The sequence below is a fragment of the Lepisosteus oculatus genome, chromosome 6 (assembly GCF_040954835.1).
Source record: "Lepisosteus oculatus isolate fLepOcu1 chromosome 6, fLepOcu1.hap2, whole genome shotgun sequence".
NCBI lineage: Eukaryota > Metazoa > Chordata > Actinopteri > Semionotiformes > Lepisosteidae > Lepisosteus > Lepisosteus oculatus.
In genome coordinates, this window is record NC_090701.1 from 47,935,200 (window position 1) to 47,954,977 (window position 19,778).

Sequence of the window (19,778 nt, forward strand, 5' to 3'; positions counted from 1 at the left end):
GCACATTTGCCTGATGCTTTTTAAATAAGCATATACAGAACATATAAAATTTGTTTCTGTTTACTGGTTAAACCATACAATATTTGCACATACTGTACCTGTAATATATTGTGTATACTTTTAACTTTTAACTTTTAGCGTGGTTATATTGCCGAACACTCAATATTTGCAGGGAATTTCACAAGCATTTCCTACAATTTCCTGTGCTCTACAAAATCAGAAACTACAGTAGGAGTAAATTCCTTTAAATACTGTTTACTAATGAAAACTTTAAATGCAACATTCAGATTTAATGGATTTCATCAATTATTTTATACATAAATAACATAGAATGTAAAAAAATAACAGAATCAAATAATATGACAGTCGACATGGGCAAAAGGTTGGTCTTGCTTAATTATTTCTTTTAACAATAGCAGCTGTGATTGTAAGTGAAAAACATACAATACAAGTATAAGGTGTGAAAGACCAAGTCTGAATGACTAACATGTACTGTAGGCGTACAGTATATTTTGACATATCATTTACATTTTTAGTAACAAGTAGAGGTTTATTCCATGCTTAAAAGAGAAGAAAAGAAACAGAACGAAGACACCTGAAGAAGGCTCCACAGCCAAAACGCTGTGTTTCTTTTCTTCTCTTTTCAGCATGGTTGGACATGATCCATGGATCATTTAGCTACTAGCAGCCAAATGAGCTACCTTAATTGTCTGAAGTTCAGACAATATTAATCTCAGAATAAAATATTGCTCTTGAAATTTCAATACATGAAATGCAGAACTCCTCCATCACTATCAATCTTAAAAATTAACAAAATACTGCAGGATGATAACATTCTTGTTTTTATTTCTAGCACAATACTCACTTTCCTATCATCATTCACCAGCTTGTTGAAAGTTTTAGAGCTGCCTCAATGTTTTTTTTTTAATTATCTTTGCAAGAGTTGGTGAAAAACCTTCAGATGTAGCAATTTCCCTACTCATAATCAAAAATTCATTTTTTCAGTGTCCACTCAATGGACACTGATTTCATAATTCTCTAATTCTCTGTGCCTAACAAGAGCCTATTGTACCTCATTCCTTTCTTGTCAAAACCTGCATTTTTTACTTATTTTTCTACAGTATTTCATTATGTAATTACCATATGTATTATTGCACAGTTTCTAAATCAAGTTGGATAAAGGAGTCTACTATTTAGATAAATACATTTTTGCCAAGGAATTAAACAGGATATTTACTCAATTTTTACATTCTCCATATAACTTGATTCTTGTAAAGCTGTAACTACTGCACATTTTTATTTTTTTTATAACATACTCATTTGGGATGACACTGGGATATTTAATGTGAAGTACAAGAAACAAAAGCAATCTTTCATTACTTTTCAGTTTTATTTTTTAACAAATGCTGCAGTATTTTCTGAGTAACCACCCTCCACAAATGGAGAGGATATGACTCACATGGCAAAGAAAGCACATTATTTACGTAACAGTAATCATTTTTAATACAACTCCGAATCAATGTTTCAGCTCTTTCAACAGTGAGGGGAAAAAAATTAAAAGCCACTTGGAGCCAACCTTGAACAATGATGCTTGCTGATGCCTGAATGGAGTCCTGACTATTACTGGCATGACAGATAAACTCGCCATGATCTGCCAAAGTGACATTCTGAATAAAGAGACCCCCTGATGATGTGATGGTGTACTGAGTGGAATTGCTGAGCAGACTTCCATTCCCTCTTGTCCAGGTGACATGTGGCTGGGGATCTCCTGTAGCACTGCATTCCAGTGTAAGGCTGGAGCCAACAAGCACCTCTGTGTTTTGGGGCTGTATCACAAAACTGGGTTTATCTAAAATAAAATATGAAGGAGACAGAAAATAGACTGTATAAAAATGTTGACATTATTATTATTAAGATATACATAAAGATCTATCACAAAAATTCAGGGGCAAAAGCACATATGACAATGCATATTACTAATTTGGTATACTATCTTACATGCAGGAGGGGGTATTGAAAAATACAGCTCATAGCACCTCTTTAGGGTAAGGCTTGCTTTAGAAATGTCTGTCAGGACAAGAACTCCACAGCTGTTTCTTGTCTTTTTTGTTAACAATGCCCAGAGCCCAAATCATACTACTATTTACCAGTGGCTGGACTATTTTTAGTGAGGGTATTAAGCCATCCTTCTTGGGGATTGTACAGTGCATAACTGGGCCTCAATGCAGGATAGATAAGACATACTGACATGAAATAAAAATAAATTAAATCAGTCATTGACAGCAGAAAGAAAAGAAACAGCACTATGAGAGGGTTCTTTCTTTTGGCAGACTAGACAATGGAACAAGTCCATTTAATGTGAGTACTGAAGAAACCAACAGGATTAAGCAATAGGAATGTTTGCTTATAGTTGTGGAATCATGGTATCCATCAGGCTAAAGTAACCTCTCACTTGCTTTGTAATGTTCTATTTGGAATAGGGAAAGTCCCAATTTTTTAGTTTTCATTAAGAGAGCATTTTAGTCCTGTGTAGGGAAATTTACTTTATAAAAAACAGGTTTCCCTTTTTCCTCTGTGGTATCTGGGGCTCAGTTGCAGGGTTGAATACTGTTTTCCTGTTTCAAAAAGCAGGGCCCTGGTACTCACAATTTCTTTACTCTAAATAATAGGAGTAAACATATGACTTTGTAGTTGTTAATAATTGTAAATATTGGTATGCCTTTTAAGTCGATTCCTAATTTCTTAGTCCATCGTACCTCACTGTACAGGGGAACGAAGAAAAGACATACGTGTTTATTGCTCAGTATTCCCTAACAAACAGGAGATATGTGTTTTAATAACTTTGAAAATTTGCTTGCAAAATAAACAGGATAAAAAATAATAAACAAAATAAACAGGATGTAAGGATAATATAATACTGTATATTATGCAAATAAAATTGTATACTATGTATTTATATAACATCTGCACCAGTAGGCTCTATCTAGTATTTCATGAATTGCAAGAAATTGGGATATAATTGTGATAAGTTGGAAAGCACAAAAGGTGACTAAACATTGAACATATTTAAAAGTTCACTCACTTGGGGTACCAAAATACCTTAAAACCACTCCCTGAGTCTTTGTCTCTCCAGCAACATTTTTGGCCATGCATTGGTAAGTCCCCTGGTCAGAATCTCTGGTGTTCTGTATCATCAATGTGCCATCTTCCAGCAGATTTAATCGGATGTCAACCCTCATATCGATTTCAGTGCTATCAACAAAGGTATTCAACAATTCTTTAGAAAAAACATCTTACACTTTCACTTCAGAAAATTCTGCAGAATAACAGAAAGATGATCTGTGGAATTATGAACTCTTAGATTGGAAATTTAATAAATAATTAGGAAATAGTAAGAAGGAAATACTGTGTTCCTGCACTTACAGTACTTATTAAAAAAAGTGCAGTTACATACATTATGATTTCATATTGAAAAGCAACAAAATGTTAAGTCCAAGGGGGGGTGAATGCTTTTGATAGGCACTGTAAGTGCTTGAATAGTCTATTACCAGGCTTAAGAAACTTATTGTATGAATGAACTTTTAAGTTGACATATACTGTTTGAATCTTTCTTGATCTGAGAAAGACCAAGATCTACACAATGGGTGTTAAAGCACCACATACAGTATCAGTATATGGAACTCACTGCCTAACTAGTGGGAACATCATGACTCTAAACATTTTTTTAAATCAATGATGAAGTACCTTCTTGCACTCTGTGCTCCTGGGATAGGCTCTGGGTTGGCATGTCCCTTGCCAGGAAATTAGTTATTTTCTATTAATGAATGGATCATTAGTCATATTTCAATTTAAAAAAATGTTTTAAACCTAGAATAAATAAATTTACAAGTGCAAGACCTGCAAGGTGCAGAAGCTTAGGAAGGAATCATGGGAAGACAAAGATTCTGGAAGAGATATCATCCCCTCTTATGAAATTAATGCCATTGAATTTTCTCACTGGGCAGCTGTGGTAATGAATATCACTCTATACCTTCCTTCAGCTGTCACAAAGGTGTCTGCACATGACAGAAGTAGAACTGCAGCAGTCATTAATACCAAAAATGAGTTTACCATCTCATACTGTATGGAACAATAAAGTGACTATTGCTGTGGTATAAGATCTACAATGGAATAAAATTGTGTTCCTAAAACAGTGTACACACACATTGCTTGTCAATATGGTCTCCATAACATCAGAAAGGGGTATAAAGTGACAAAGGCTTTATGGTATACAGTATTACCACCTTAAAAAATAAAGATTTGAAGTTATTTGCAACAGAGGGTAGTGGGGGCTCACAAACACAAATAAAACAAAATTTGTTTTTGCTTGATTTATTAAAAGGGTCATATCATACTGCCATTTATAAAAGTGTCAGAATATTAACAGCAAATTGAGCTGTGGTGTCAGCTTGTGGAATTTAAATTAAATTAATATGACAGAAAAGCAAAGTAACATGAAATTTCCCTTTCAATGGCTTATTAGTCTAAGAGACGTTTAAGAAGTAGCTTGTGAGTAAAGCAGATGTTATGGCACCGTAATTATTTTTTGTCATGTAGTGGCTTTACACTCTTCACATCCACTTCTCTGTTTCTGAATACTCCATCTTCCATCTGGACCCTTCAGGAGCCAATACCACCTCTCAGCTTCCTTCTTCCACTTCTCTGAGCTCACTGACCTTCTTAAATGTTTTTCAGCAGTCATTGTCAGCATGTTGACCTCCCTAACCCAATCTCAGCCACAACAGTCATATCCAACTTCCAACTCTTCCAGCTGCTAAATCCATCTTAATTCTTGCATCTCTTCTCCAATCTTGTCTCTTTCCCAGTCACACCGGCCCACATGTTATGAAAACTACCCTTCCCCAAACTTATCATGCTGTCTTTTCCTGTCTCTTGCCGCATCCTGATGACGTCACCCATCCATGGAACTATAGCACAATCGTGCCATCTGGGCCGACACCATCCTGATGACGTCACCCATCCATGGAACTATAGCACAATCGTGCCATCTGGGCCGACACCATTTAGTCCTCTCCCACTCTCTTTAGTCTTTTCTCTCCCACTATCACTTTCTCTTTCACCTCTTCCACAGCCCCAGTCTGGTCTGCTTTTTTCTTTCTTCTTTTTTCTCTTTTTAACCTCCACACCAGCTTGAGCAATGCCTTCTGTGATTCATCATTCCCTTCCCCCATCCGCCGTTATAGTCGGAGATATGAAACTCCCTTCCTTGTTTGGGTGCTACATAGTCCAGAGTTGACCCCTGACTTTCTTGCCTACTCTTTTTCACCCACAGCCCTGGATTATCTGGCAAATGCAAGAGGTACCTGTTCGTAGAAAAAATAGCTCATAGTCCTTTGGCTTTATGGAATATCTCCATTTCATCCTTTTGATAACTAATTGGCATTATTGCCTCTTTTGGGATGGGAGGACTCTATAAACAGTGAAGCTGGAAGTGATGCAATGCTCATGCTAAATCCTCCTCAATCAGAGATTATATTCTAGTAAAATCTTTAACTACAGAAACAAAATGTAGAAAACACTGGCTACATACTACTGTACATCACACAAGAAATTCCTTTGGACTGAGGATTTTTTTGTGTACTTTTGACATGGACTGAGAGTGGATCTACTCCTACTGCATGGTTGTCCAACACACTCTATCACTCGAGTCTGCCATGAAATGTCTCCATGGACTCATCATGACATGACAGCATTCCAGCAGGATGATGCATGTCATCATGCTGCTCATGTAATAACAGCTTTCTTGCTAGATAAAAATTTAAGGTTTTACCCTACATACAAGACTTGAGCTTCTTTTAATTTTCTGTGGAATAAGCTAAGATGACAAATGGAATCTAAACCTCTGAGACCAGTGAACATGTATATACTCATCCAGGCTCTTATACTAATGAGAGAAAAATGTACACCTTGTTTTGGTTCCAATAGTGACCACACACTAGCATGGAACCCGATTTTTATAACAATTGGCCATCAGCATAATGAATTTCCCTGTTTCCATTGAGTTAAAAAATGTTAAAACACCTGCTACAAAAGATTTAGCCATTTCTCTTGTAACTTTATGAATTTGCTGAAGTAATTCCTTTAATCTGATGCCAGTAAATAATACTGCAACGTGTACTCAACTGATAGTCTTATAACAGCAAGCTACAATGGCTTTTCAAGCTTCTAGAACTTATAATTAGCTCAACTTAAAATAATCACTTTGACAACTACAGTAAAAAACAAGGAATGAATTCCGAAGTGTTATAACTGATAATTTGAGGTAAAATAAGAAATTTACACTAGATTACAAAAATTAAAATATGATGCAGGAATATCTAATTGGTTAGAGGTTAAATTGAATATTTTATATTTGTAATAATTCATTTTAGTTTAACAAGAACACAAAAAAGAGAACAATAAAAAACAAAAGTACAACAACACCCAAACAAATATTACCCTTCTCCCCAGCTGTTTCCATTCTCCAATTAAAGTGTTCAGAAACAAATATACAAAAGTAAAATTCTAGCCTTGTTCACTGTTCTTCAACAAAAGTGAGTGACTACAATAATACTGAATTGATCAGCTATAGTATATTTTGTAGCTTGTACACATTTTCTCTGTGAACATGTGAGCACAGTCTTGTCACTATAAACTGAGCAGCCACTTTAATGTAACATGACATGAAAAATTGTCAGAATAAATAATATAATAAAAAGCATAAACAAAACATACAACAGCTTGACCTGATGTAGCCACAGATAATTTGTAACATGAAAACTTCAATCAATCTGTCACTGAAAGAACAGTCATAACCTAAACTAAAACTTTACTAAGCAAGTCTGCAAAAACGTAGTTACTGTGCCTTGCAAAGGCATTCATGTAGCTTTCAATGATGGCCCATTTTGTTGAATTACAAATTGTGTCTATTTTTAAATATTAATATTTAAGTGGATATGTTTAAGCAAAACCTGAATGCTCAAACTAAACACACACTGTATGTTTATGGTGAAAGAAGTCAGAAAAAAACTGCAAAGACAAATCAATAACTAGGTATTCATCCCCTAAGATACCACTTGGTGAAAGCACCTTTGGCAACAACTACAATTGCAAGTCTTTTTAGATAAAACTCTACCACCTTTGCTGTAATTTTTGATTAGTCTCTCACATCACCTAGGAGGAATTCAGGCTCACTGTTCCTTACAGAAGTGCTTCAGCTCTGTGACGTTTGTGGCCCTTCTTGTCTGGACAGCTCACAGCATCTCTATGGGGTTTAGGCCAAGACTTTAACTTAGCCATTTCAAATTCCAGTTTTTCTTTTTTAAGCCATTCTGCCTAAGGTTTGTTTGTGTGTTTTGGATCATTGTCCTGTTGTATGATTCACTTTTTAGTTCAGCTTTAGCTGGTGGACAGATGGTCTTTCATTTTCCTCTGGAATAATCGCTATAGTCTGGAATACATGGTAGACCCAATGATAGCAAGTTGTCCTGGTCCTGATGCAGCAGAGTAGGCCTAAACCATCACATCACCACTCTGTTTGAAGGGAGGTACTGTATGAGGTTCTTCTGGTCAAAGGTGGTGGTTGGTTTTCACAAGACATGATGTTTTGCATTATGGCCAAGCAACTCAACTTTGTTCACATTGTTTCAGAAATTGTGTTTTTGTTTCAAATGCTGTTTTAAACTTAGAAACGTAAGCCATGTTGCAAATGTTTTTCTTAAGGAGCAAGAATTCTTCCAAGCTATCCTTCCCCATGAAAGCCATTTTATTCACTTTCTGATGGTGGACTCACGAACTCTGACATTTATAATAGTGAGAGAGGCCTGTAGATACAATCATAGGGTTTTTTTTTAGACCTCTAGGAGCATCATACAGTCAGATCTTGAAGATAGACACTCTTGGGTAGATTGGCAACTGTGTTGAATTTTCTTTATTTAAAGATTGTCTTATATCTATAAATAGGTGGAAATCACTTTTTGATTATCAGCTTATCATTGGTACACATCAGTGTGTTAATAACCCTTGTGAGTAAAGCAGATGTTATGGCACCTACTAACTTCTTACGGTAGTTCAGGGTATTAAATATAAGTATAAAACAGTAAATAAGACGACTGTATAGGCTCACTAACTAGCTCTCGTAGGCGTGCTTGACGATTTTTTCAGAGAATAAAGCATTTATTCAATTTTTTTTATTTTCCGCAGCCGACCTCATAAAGCTGCGACCGCATAGCCCGTAAACTGCGACTCGACTGTACTGCTTTGCTCTTTCTCACACAGTTCATTAGTCTGTAATATATAGTGAACTTAACCCCCTGACTGCTTTACCCTCTTGTAACCCTTCTTGCAGCAATTTCAGTGATAATGTGAAAAGTGACATTACTGATTTATTAAAACAACATGATTCTACTGTACTGTACATACCCTATTAATTGAGATAGTAGAACTAAGGGTGCACTTATAGTACTTTTTCATAGATATTGAGTCCTGGTTAACATGTTTAAGTAAAAAACGACAAAGTGGAACTATTTATTCACTTTTAGTTATCTAAAAGGACTTGGTGAAGACAAGGGTAAGCTGAAATATGTCTAAATACATTAGACCATGACATCTTTAGGGGCTGTACTTACTTTTTCATTACATTTTGCAATATATAATATGTGTTGTTGAAAAGTGAAGTGTGCATGGCTTAGGCCAGCCTCCGAGAGCCTTTGTGTATGGATTGCCTAACAATGTACACAAAAAGTAGTTAGCCTGCCTATCAGCCGCTTGGAATCCTGTGCAATAATTTTTCCACAAATCACTTGTCTTCCACAGAATCAGTTAAACAGAGTATCATGGAAAAAAATAGTTCAAAGTCACTGATTCCACAGGAGACAAAAAAATAAGGAAATGTAAAAGAGATGAGGACCTCTGGGATGTGGAGAGGGACTGGATTACTAATTAACTTATGAGCTGAATTTCTGGGGGAAACGTTGCTTGCTTCTCTTATTTGTATTACACTGTAGCTATTCTTATTCAAGATCGACAAATTTATTGTATAGTACATATTTTTTAAATAGCAATCTATAAATTTTATCATAAATAATCATATATAATATAGATATTAAGAAATGTTTATTTGTGACAAGATATTTATCACTATACCATACAGTAAATCAATAGTCTCCGAATTTTTAATGGAGGAAATGACGTGCTTTTCAATGAATTATCCAATTTCTCAGTGCTTACTTGTTATGGATCCAGATAATTTCAGGTTTGGGACTGCCTTCAGCTCTGCAGGAAAAGTAGACAGTATTTCCCATAGAGGCATCAATATCCTTGGGTTCTGAGATGATTCGAGGTCTCTCTGTGAAGAGGAAAACTTAAATTTTATGGCTACTCTGCTTAAACATATAATCACTGGCACCTCAATTTCCCCATTTCTTATTTGCTGTTTTGTGTTTTAATATGTTCTAGAACACATTCCTGAATTATCTGCATCTATATCGTGTAGCATAATTAATGCACAATACACTAATTAAGATAAAGATTTTAAATGCATATTGTTCTGGTGAAGTAATTCCTTGTCTTAAAACTGCTTACCTTACAATGGCCATGTGTCATTTCTGTAACGCTTTATTTCTGTCTTATTTTCTCAGTTCCAGATGACTACAGTAAACCCTCTACTTTAATGGAGTTCACTTTACAGACTTTGGATTTAATGGACAAATTCTAGTAAACAGGGTTTTGACAGAAAAAAGGATGTCCATAGTGATGAACTATAATCTGCAGCTAATAGACTCCCCAAACACATGAAACTGAATTTCAAATGCAGAGACAAAGGCTTTTGGTAATTTTGTAAATATCACAATATAGTAAAATAAAAAAGCCTTGAGTGCACCTACTAAAATGACAGAACCATTCCATAAGGATACAGTATGAATAAATTAATCTAAGTTGAAGGTTTCATATTATTCCAACTGTACAAGGCTGACGAAACTGGTCTCTTTTGGCATTTGCTCCCGTAAAATACCCAGGCATACAATCAAGAGACATCTACATAAGAATATAAAATCGGCAAGGAAAGGATCTCAGCCTTACTGTGTGCAAAAGATGACAGCTTACGTAGACGGACACCTGTATTAGTTGGCATGCCTGGGAGACCGAGGGTCCTCAAATATACAGGTATAATGAGTGAGCTTCCAGTGGTCTATTACCATTGCACAAAAACTTGGTTTACTTTTGGTGATTTGTTTTCCTATAGTATATACAAATGTTCTTTCTGAGCTTGAAATATTTCAAAGTATAGCCGGCAACACCAAACACCCCTTTCCTCCCATTAGTCTGATGAGGTGAAAGTATACTGTACTGCAATGCAATATAGTGTAATTATATAAACATACTAATGGCTTCTTTTCACCAAAGGAAATAATTTTAGCTGTGCACTGACACTGAAACCTTAAGGATTTCAGAATAAAATGTATGAAGTGTTGTTGTTATTCATCTAATTATTACTTTAATTCCATATTTTGTGTTTGCATTTTGCGAGCAAGGTAAACGCTACTTTTAAGGGATTTCTGCATATTCCTTTGAATATTCTAACTCTGAATGCATTTCTAACCACCTAACACCAATTATCACTAGTGACGCCTGTAAAAAATGTTAATTGTACCAACAGATTATTCATGTAAATTACTTAATTTTCAGTCTCCACTTATTTGTTTTTCAGGGTAGTCGTAAAGGGATGACTCTCAGGACAACAGGAATATGGAATATGTTCAGATTTATGTACTGTAGCTGTTTCAATGACAGGTTTTGCTTCAACTGGCTTTCACCTCCAGGCTCCAGTTGGAGAGATTACTACCTGTTAGATTTTTTCTTTAAACCTAAAAATGTTATGCATCGGAGCCACCGCAGGAGATACTGCAGCTACACAATGCATGTTTTCAGCAGTATATGCTGTACTGCACAAGTAATGTCACTCAGTTTATGTGATTGTTTCTCAGGACAGAAAAGAAGAGGCACATATTCAGTAAATTTATAGCTTCTCTGACCTGATTCTCTCACTAAAATGTTGATACCTGTGCCTGATATCCGGCATCTTACAGTGCAGTCGACTCATAACTTAAGCGGGGGTTGGGATTTTGAGTGGAGTCTAAAGCCAAATTCGCGTATAGTCAAATTTTACCCTAATAACCCTTATTAAAAAAAAACTACTAACTTCTTACGGTAGTTCAAGGTATTAAATATAAGTATAAAACAGTAAATAAGACGACTGTATAGGCTAACTAACTAGCTCTCGTAGGCGTGCTTGACGATTTTTTCAGAGAATAAAGCATTTATTCAATTTTTTTTTATTTTCCGCAGCCGACCTCATAAAGCTGCGACCGCATAGCCCGTAAACTGCGACTCGACTGTACTGCTTTGCTCTTTCTCACACAGTTCATTAGTCTGTAATATATAGTGAACTTAACCCCCTGACTGCTTTACCCTCTTGTAACCCTTCTTGCAGCAATTTCAGTGATAATGTGAAAAGTGACATTACTGATTTATTAAAACAACAATCAACAATCAAAGTTTATTTATCAAATGCACAACAATACCGCGTTTTGTTAAGCCTAGTCATTTTTTAGGACTACATTTAATTTGCAATATAGAATAAAATGTCTGAATGAAATGCCTTAGGGTTTAGGAACCATCATATACAGTATTTAAACATCAGATATTAATACTTTTTAATATCAAAAGGAAATGAAAATATTTTTTCCATCACGTTTGATTTGATTCTCAGTCATAAGCATGTGTAGAGGTTACATCACTCCCAAATTAATTTATGTTTCTGAAAATATGAAAAACATAACTTAAATGTAAGAACAGTATAAGAATCGTATATTGTAATTATACTACATGAATTCAAAACATGTTTTTCTACAATTTCCATAACACTGATAATACTACATAACACATAACACAGATTATACCATGCTTTACAAATGTCTTTCCATTTGACAAAATGGAAAATGCTTAACACAGCAGGATATACATTCTTTAATGGATAAGGCATCCAGTCATACTGAGGATGTCTTTTTTTACTGGCTGAAGAGTAGGTAATCAAAAGAATTACAGTTATCATGTGCATACGTTTCATTCTGCATTAAAGTCTTTGGCTTCAAAAACAAAAAGCTTACCATCCATCTGACAGATGTTACAGAAGTTACAGCAGTCTGTGTTATACTGCAGTAAACCATAATTGAAATGCATTGATTTCATCCAATAACAAATGACATTACATGTTTTTTTTTATTGAATGTGAAAATGTAGCCCTATGTTGTTGGTGTTTTTTTTTATGGAACTTGCATTTTTCATTTTCTATCTGCACCACTTCAGAATAAAAACAATACATTATAGGTAGTAATTTCACCATTCTAACATCAATATCTAAACATTTTGTTCATTTTTCATTAGAGACAAAGAAGAAAACTGTTTATCTCTGTATACAAGAGGCATAAAATGGCAGTGAAGATGCAGCAAATGACGTTTTCCATCTTTGATAAACTCTTCCTCACAGAGGGATCCTAACTTTCTTGTCCTATGGCCAGGTGGTTGGACCACAATAATCTGGATATAGATAAAATGTCTAATGTCTTACTTGCCAATGAACATTCCTAAACACATGTTCTTGTTGGGTGTGGTTATTCCTCATGAACTAAAAACTGAGTGAAACAATCTTCTTTTACATAGAAACAATGTTGTAAAATATAGTATAATAACTTGTGTGTTAAAAAAAAACAAGTAGTACTGTATAAGGCACTTCAATAAAAACACCAAGCTCAAAAGACTTTATGTGCTTTTATGTATCATGTGTTTCTTACCACCACAGCACTAACTGAATGGTACATTAGTTTGTGACTGGCAAAGGTTATGTCCGAAACTTTGATTATAGAACAGATTATACAGAATAGAGTCGGATTATCCTCATCCCCTCCGTAAGAGGTGCTTAACCTCAAGAAAGTTTGTATGCATCCATGAATAAAGTAGCAAATAACCAAGGGAGAGTGACAGACAGAACCCACAGCCATTTATACTCACCACAGTTGAACTCCTCTGTTGTTACTGTAGCAACAGCCCTGCCTTGCAGCCTCTTAGGATGCTCACAGGTTGCTGCGGCCTGAGTATTCCCATTCTTTGCATACTCCTTCATCAGTTCAACCAGCCAAATTAATTCACAATCACAGACTAGGCCATTGGAGTCTAAACGCCTGCACCCATTTGAAAACAAAATGACATTTAATCCATGGTTATTCATTTGCATAACTATTTTATCATTGTAGTTTTTAGGTAAGTTTAATAAAAAAAAGGATGATAACATAGGACCATTTATATATAAATAAACCTCTCCATAATAAACATAAATTAAGGAAACACCCTTAAATGAGCATTTAAAAAGAGATTTAAATATGGGGGACTCCAGAGTTTAGGAAAAGGTGAAACATTATATTTTAGGGTGTATACTGCTAAATTTAGTAGTCCTTACTTACTGACTGTACTGAAATCCAATTTGAAGTAACAACAGATTTTTTTTAATTAAAATGAATCAAACAGTATTACTACTTACAGTCTTTTCAATGAGTCCAGATGATGAAAGGTTCCATCTGGGATTCGAGTTAGTTTGTTATTGTGAAGAAACCTACAAAACCAAATGTAGTAAAAGTGCCATCAAACACAAAATTTTGATTATGTTTTGCTTTAGTAAATAAGAAGGCAACTGCATGTTCTAGAGGCTTATATCTTCCATATTCCATTACCTTAATGCTTTTATAAACACATAATTTTAAGACTATAAAGGGCCCTTTATTATGCATCTGTAGTAGCAAGGTATTACACTTGGAATTAAGTGTTAATAAAGATTTCTAATGATATTTCTTCTGCCTTGACAAAGCATCTTTGCTTCTGTGTAAAGCACAGGAATGAAGCTAAAAGGCGCCCAACTGATAAGAAACATCTTCCTAGTCTGAAACAGACAAGGACATCATAAAACTATTTATTCTGAAACTATCTAAAGGTATATCGTGCAGCCTGGCTCCTCTTAGTCTCCTATTCCTTTTCTGCCCAAGACAATGGATCAGAGATCACTGTCCATCACCCATACAAAAATCTACCAGATTTTAAAGGAAATTAAAACAAGAATGGAAAACAGAGATGCAAGGAGAGGTGCTGGGAGATGCCACATCATCTTTACACCAATGGTGAGGGTAGGGAAGGGGGTATGGGAAGAGAAAGAGATGGGACATTCCTGGGGCCTTGGGGGGGGGGGGGTAGGACACCTGATGATGAAAGTGAAGGTAAAAAGAAAAGACAGAATATGGAGAACAAGGTAATGCAGACACCACAGGGGCAGAGAAAAAGGCTAGGTATAGAGAACAGGATGGAGGGCAGCCCTGAGCACGCTGTGATGATCACCATCATCATCATCAGGACAAGCTGAGGAAGAAGGAAGACAGCATGGTGACTCCAGTGAACAAATTAATTCCAAGACATGTGGAAGTTAGATTGGGTTGCCTGGCTTGAAAAAAAGGTGCTAACTGAATAGACACAGGACTGAAGATGGATTCAGCTGTTAAAAAGTGTAAGAAACCTGGTGTTGTTGAATAGGTGCAGTAGATCGATTTTCAATGTGAAGAAACTGACTGCTTTCAACTGAGACTTCAACTCTTTTAATTTTGTTTAAACAGCACATTATTTCATGTGTAGATCTATAGATTTACTTGATTGTTAATAAAAGAAGTTACTTTGGTGACCACTGACGTTACTGTGGTGACCACCACTAATGGTAACAAAATAGTGTCTCGTATTGTCTGCTATGACAGAAATTGTTAATTGTTAAGTTCTTATATTTACTTATATCAAGTATATATGCAAATAGAAAAATTAATATATTTGAGTTAAAGAAAAAATCACAGTGCACACAATGTCGGTACAAGTTTAACTTACAATCTCTCCAGTTTGGGAAGGCCACTGAATGTATCTGGCTCTAGTGTTCCTATGTGGTTGAAGTGAATGTATCTGTGAAATGTACATCAAAAGTTAACATTAGTAATCAGATCTCATTCAAGCTGTTACTACAAAGTAAAACAGGAATTCAATTAAAAACTGTTGAAAGTCTGTTTAATTTGTGATATGAGAAAACAGAACAAATCTGTAAAAAATGTTATACATTTTGACATTTTCCGTTTTACCTATATGATATGTACGTATGTAAATTAGAAATATATGCAATGTACACTTTCTGTTCAAGAACCAAACAATTTTAATATTTTTATTTAAAAAAGAAAAGCATTTGGTTAAAATCAGAGGTTACAATGTTATTCATGTGTTTGCACTTCAAGATTTCCAAATGGATTATAATGTAGATAAGGCATTGAATGAAAGCTAAAAATAGTAGAATGTTTCGTTAGTAATAGTTTGCAGGTCTACAACAATTTACTTTGGTAAAGTACAACTTGTTAAAACCTAGTAAAAAGAGAAAATAATTCATTACAATAAAAAATACACTGAAAAATGTTAGTTTCATACATTATTGAAATGGAATTAATGTAATTGTAATGATACAACAATATTTAAAAGAAATGCAACACTTCAGTGCAGGCTACAGAAGATGTACCTTAAAATGAAGGAAATATATAATGGTTTCAACAGTACAAGTATTTTAAATATGACAGAAAATAGACTGAAAAAAAAGTATACATAAATTTTGTTCAATGAGAAAATAGTATTTCATATACCTTTTCTTTGTTATACATTTATTCTTCTCTATTCTTTTTGACTTCACACCTCTCTTCACCCCTCTCCACTTTGCACTTCCTGAGTGCCCTCTCCCTGCCCCTCGCTCTGCCCTGTCTTTCTCACACCCGAAGAAGGCTTCCCAGCCGAAACATTGTGTTTTCTCTCTTCTCTTTTCAGCATGGAATAAACCTATTACTTGTTCCTTTGCAGACCACGCATGCTGACGCAGCTACCCACCTGAACTACTTTAATTTGTTGTTATTCAGTTTAATTTTAATTCATTTTATTTGTTGTTAATTTGTGGAACATTTTCCATTTCAAAGAATCCCAAAGCACTTTACAGACAGGAGGGGACCCATTACATCCTCTACTGAAGTGCTCTCCCCATCCGGATCCCCTGAGGTAGCCATTATGTGCCAGCAACCTCACTATATGTCAGATTAAGTGGAGAAGTGGTATTTTTTTTCACCAGTTCAATTAAGGGGAAACTTTAGATTGGCCAAATTATACACACCTAAAATAGAATTTACCTAGCTCACCGGTAATTAAACCCCTGCACATTTCAACAATGACATGGGATTTTAATAACCATGTAGTCATTACCTCCCTTTAATGATTCATCCAATCTAAGGCAACATCTACAGCTCAGTGTTGCCTGTCACCATACTAGGTATGAGTGCAACCTACAATAAAGGTTCTACCAATTTTTCTGGCCCTGGTTTGCTCGTTTTACAGTAAGTTTACCTTTGATGAGATTTAACTACAAAGCAGTAATGATACAGACACATTTTTATATAATGATTTTAGCTATATGCAAGATTGTTGTTATGTTTTTCTGAGTGCAGTGGAAAGAAATAAGAGCATACTCAAGATGTGGTAATCTATTGTGTATAACAAGAAAAGAGAATGTGAAACAAAAAATAAATTGATTTCATACTTACAGCTGCTCTAAAGAATGTAAACCTTTAAATGCTTGCTTGTCCAGTGATTGAATTTCATTTTTATACAGGTAGCTGCAAGATAAAAAAGTCTTATCTTAATGTGAAATTAACTACTAACGAGAACTGCTTTGGGATTCAGACAATACAATTAATCCAATAGAATAAAAATATTGCCTATAATTTTGACAAAAAAACACAAACGTCGGAACAGATTTCTGAATTACAGAAGTCACCTGAAAACCTATTTCTAAAATCCCTTTAATGTTTAGCAATCATATTCCTATATTCTAAAGTTTATTTCATTCTTAAATTTGCAATTAAATGCTGTCAGAGCATTGTTAGTTTTGCAATTTTATGTTTAGCTACCTGAAAAAAGGCTAAAGTATTATTTATTTGCTAATTGTTTATTTTTATGGAATCTGTGAAAGAATTGCCTTCAGTTACACTTTTCATTTTCACTAAAATTAATTTTGGTGAAAATAACCTAAGCCTTGTTATATAAAAGAAAGTAAAAGTTCTTAACACACAGGTATTTTAGGTTTTCCAGATCATCAAAGGCTTTTTCAGGAATCCACTCAATTTGATTGTTGTTGAGTAACCTGAAAGAAAGGTCATTATATTAGAATTAAAAACCAATGACTGTGTTTATACTTACAAGAAAAACTGGGGTCTTTATATGATCCTGTTTGGTTATCAGCTACCAATAATCATTTAAAACAAAGTAATATAAGGTAAACAGTAACCATAAAACCAATTTTAAAAATAAAACATTTCCTTGGTATAATCCAAACTGACATTGTTTTTCTGCTTTTATGTACACATAACACATAGGTTTTTAAAAATACTGTAATTAATCTGCAATAAATATAACTATTGTGACATACTGTAAATAACAAGAGGCCGTAAACATAGAACCATACAAATCAGCCATTAGATTACAGTCCATTATTTTTTATTGTAATGCCTTGTAATGAATGACTAAATGTTTATAGGTAAGTCTTTAAAAATACTAACATACTCAGAGGATTATCTTTTTGTATAAAGGATTAATGGTAAATAAAAGTTAATTTAATATACCTGCTTATGCAATACTATCACCAATATTGCTATCTGTTTTGATCATTAATGTATAAAATACAAAAACTATTCTCATGTAAAATACATTCAAAGCCAAATCAAAGAAAAACTTTACAATCAGATGCGCTTTGTCCTTTGTATCCACCATTACTCTGCCTGCACAATATAATAGATTCATTTAGAGATTTTGGCATGTCAAAAGGACATTTAAGCCATGCAATTTCATAGTGGATGAGTTGTTCAGTGTGCAAGTTAATCATTCCACTACTATTTTTTCACAGGGTGCAGTGAAGCATGTGGTGGAACATTTTCAAAGATTCATTATAAATATACAGTATAGTCATTTAACATTTTATAATCCCGCAAAAATAAATATTTTTTTAAATCACATGGCATATAACGTTTATAGATTACCTTCAACCATAAGAAGCTGTATTTGGTAGTGGTTCCAATACAGAGAAGGGCAGTGAAGCTGATAAAACTGCATATTTAATTTTCACCTTGAGAAATGTAACTTCATTTAGTTGCCTTGATATTTTTCACCTGTGTGCCAAATTTTTAGACTTGGCTTAAACATTTTACTGACTATCCTTGTAACTGAATGGCTTGTACACATTTTCTCTCTTTGTTCATTATGTTAGTGCTTTGTATTCATTTCATGCAGAACATGTTGTTTAATCATAGCCACATGATGAAATAAGGAACATTGTGTTTCACTTTGAAGACAATGTCAAAGCTTTACAGTGTTGCAATTAGTACTATGTTGCAATTTGTTAATAATATTTCTATACTGTAACCTCCAAAAGCCTGTAATCCTGTATATTTGTGACAATTATTATGGATGTGGACTCAGTTGAAAAGCTTTAATTGAAGATAAAACAAAAGCTTTAATGTTAACTTAAAAATTTAATACAAAGATAGGACATTTGAAAATTCCTAATTAAATCTGAAAATAGTTTAAACACACAACTACACTGTTAATGGTTAACTCTACAACCATGATTAGGTGTTGAGTACTGTTTGCTTTTAATTGGCATTCTTTACCGTATATGTAAAGTTCAAGAAATTACATGATGTAATACAATCACTAAGGTCAACAGAGACTCACTTCTCTGGATGATGTCAGTTTATTCAGTTGGAGAGACAGCTGTGTTTAATTTCTAACATGTAATAAAGTCAATTTAAGTGAGACAAAAACATATAAAATTGTTGTGTTGATACATATAGTAAATTTAAAGGGAAATTAGATTTGGACAAATAAAGGTGACGTTATGTATTATAGAAAATATGTAATATAGTAAATATTATTATTACAATTATTTTTATATAAAAAGACATAGAACACTTTATAAACGTATTAAAAAGAATAGCATTTAGCTCATGAAAAGGAATATAATAATTAATGGATAATAACACACTGGATTTATTGAGAGTCAACAGCAAGACTCCGATGACATAAATGACATAAGGGGATTTAAAACTGAGGATGGGAGGTGCTGTTTTGCAGAAAGGATTGTGGGATTTTAAAGCATTTTTAAACAAAGCTAATATCCTGGCAACGTTTAAGAAATGGCTGGTCGAGATCCTCAGATAAATTATGCTGGAGTAAATCATAAATGTCTTTTGGTATAACCTTGAAGTTTGACAAAAATACATTATTTTCCAGATAAAATATTTCTAATGCTCACCAGTTCTCAGTGAATGTCCACTTCCCTTAAACTGGAATATCTTACAATTGTTTAACTTTGCAAACACATTAAATAATATATTGTGTATATTGTGCATACACACAGTATAAACCTAATATATAATCCAATAGAGTTTCAGGACAGCATTTCATTCCAAGTCAGAAACCATGATGTAATATTACTGAATTTATTGTCTGATTTTTGCAAAGTGGGTGATATGAGCTTTGACAGATTTCAGTTAAATATTAATAAAATCCGAAAATGTATCTAA

General features: G+C 34.3%; 1 protein-coding gene across 1 annotated transcript in view; it reads right to left on the reverse strand.

Moving 5' to 3' along the window:
- Window positions 1-19,778, reverse strand: part of LOC102697626 (peroxidasin homolog) — a 64,662-nt gene that overhangs the window by 21,039 nt on the left and 23,845 nt on the right. Inside the window, exons 3-10 of the mRNA XM_015353391.2 lie at window positions 17,270-17,341; window positions 16,743-16,814; window positions 15,010-15,081; window positions 13,634-13,705; window positions 13,108-13,277; window positions 9,268-9,385; window positions 3,083-3,252; window positions 1,577-1,849 (exon numbers count right to left, since the gene is read on the reverse strand). Of these exons, the coding sequence (XP_015208877.2) occupies window positions 1,577-1,849; window positions 3,083-3,252; window positions 9,268-9,385; window positions 13,108-13,277; window positions 13,634-13,705; window positions 15,010-15,081; window positions 16,743-16,814; window positions 17,270-17,341 (1,019 nt within the window). The remainder of the gene's footprint in view (window positions 1-1,576; window positions 1,850-3,082; window positions 3,253-9,267; window positions 9,386-13,107; window positions 13,278-13,633; window positions 13,706-15,009; window positions 15,082-16,742; window positions 16,815-17,269; window positions 17,342-19,778) is intronic.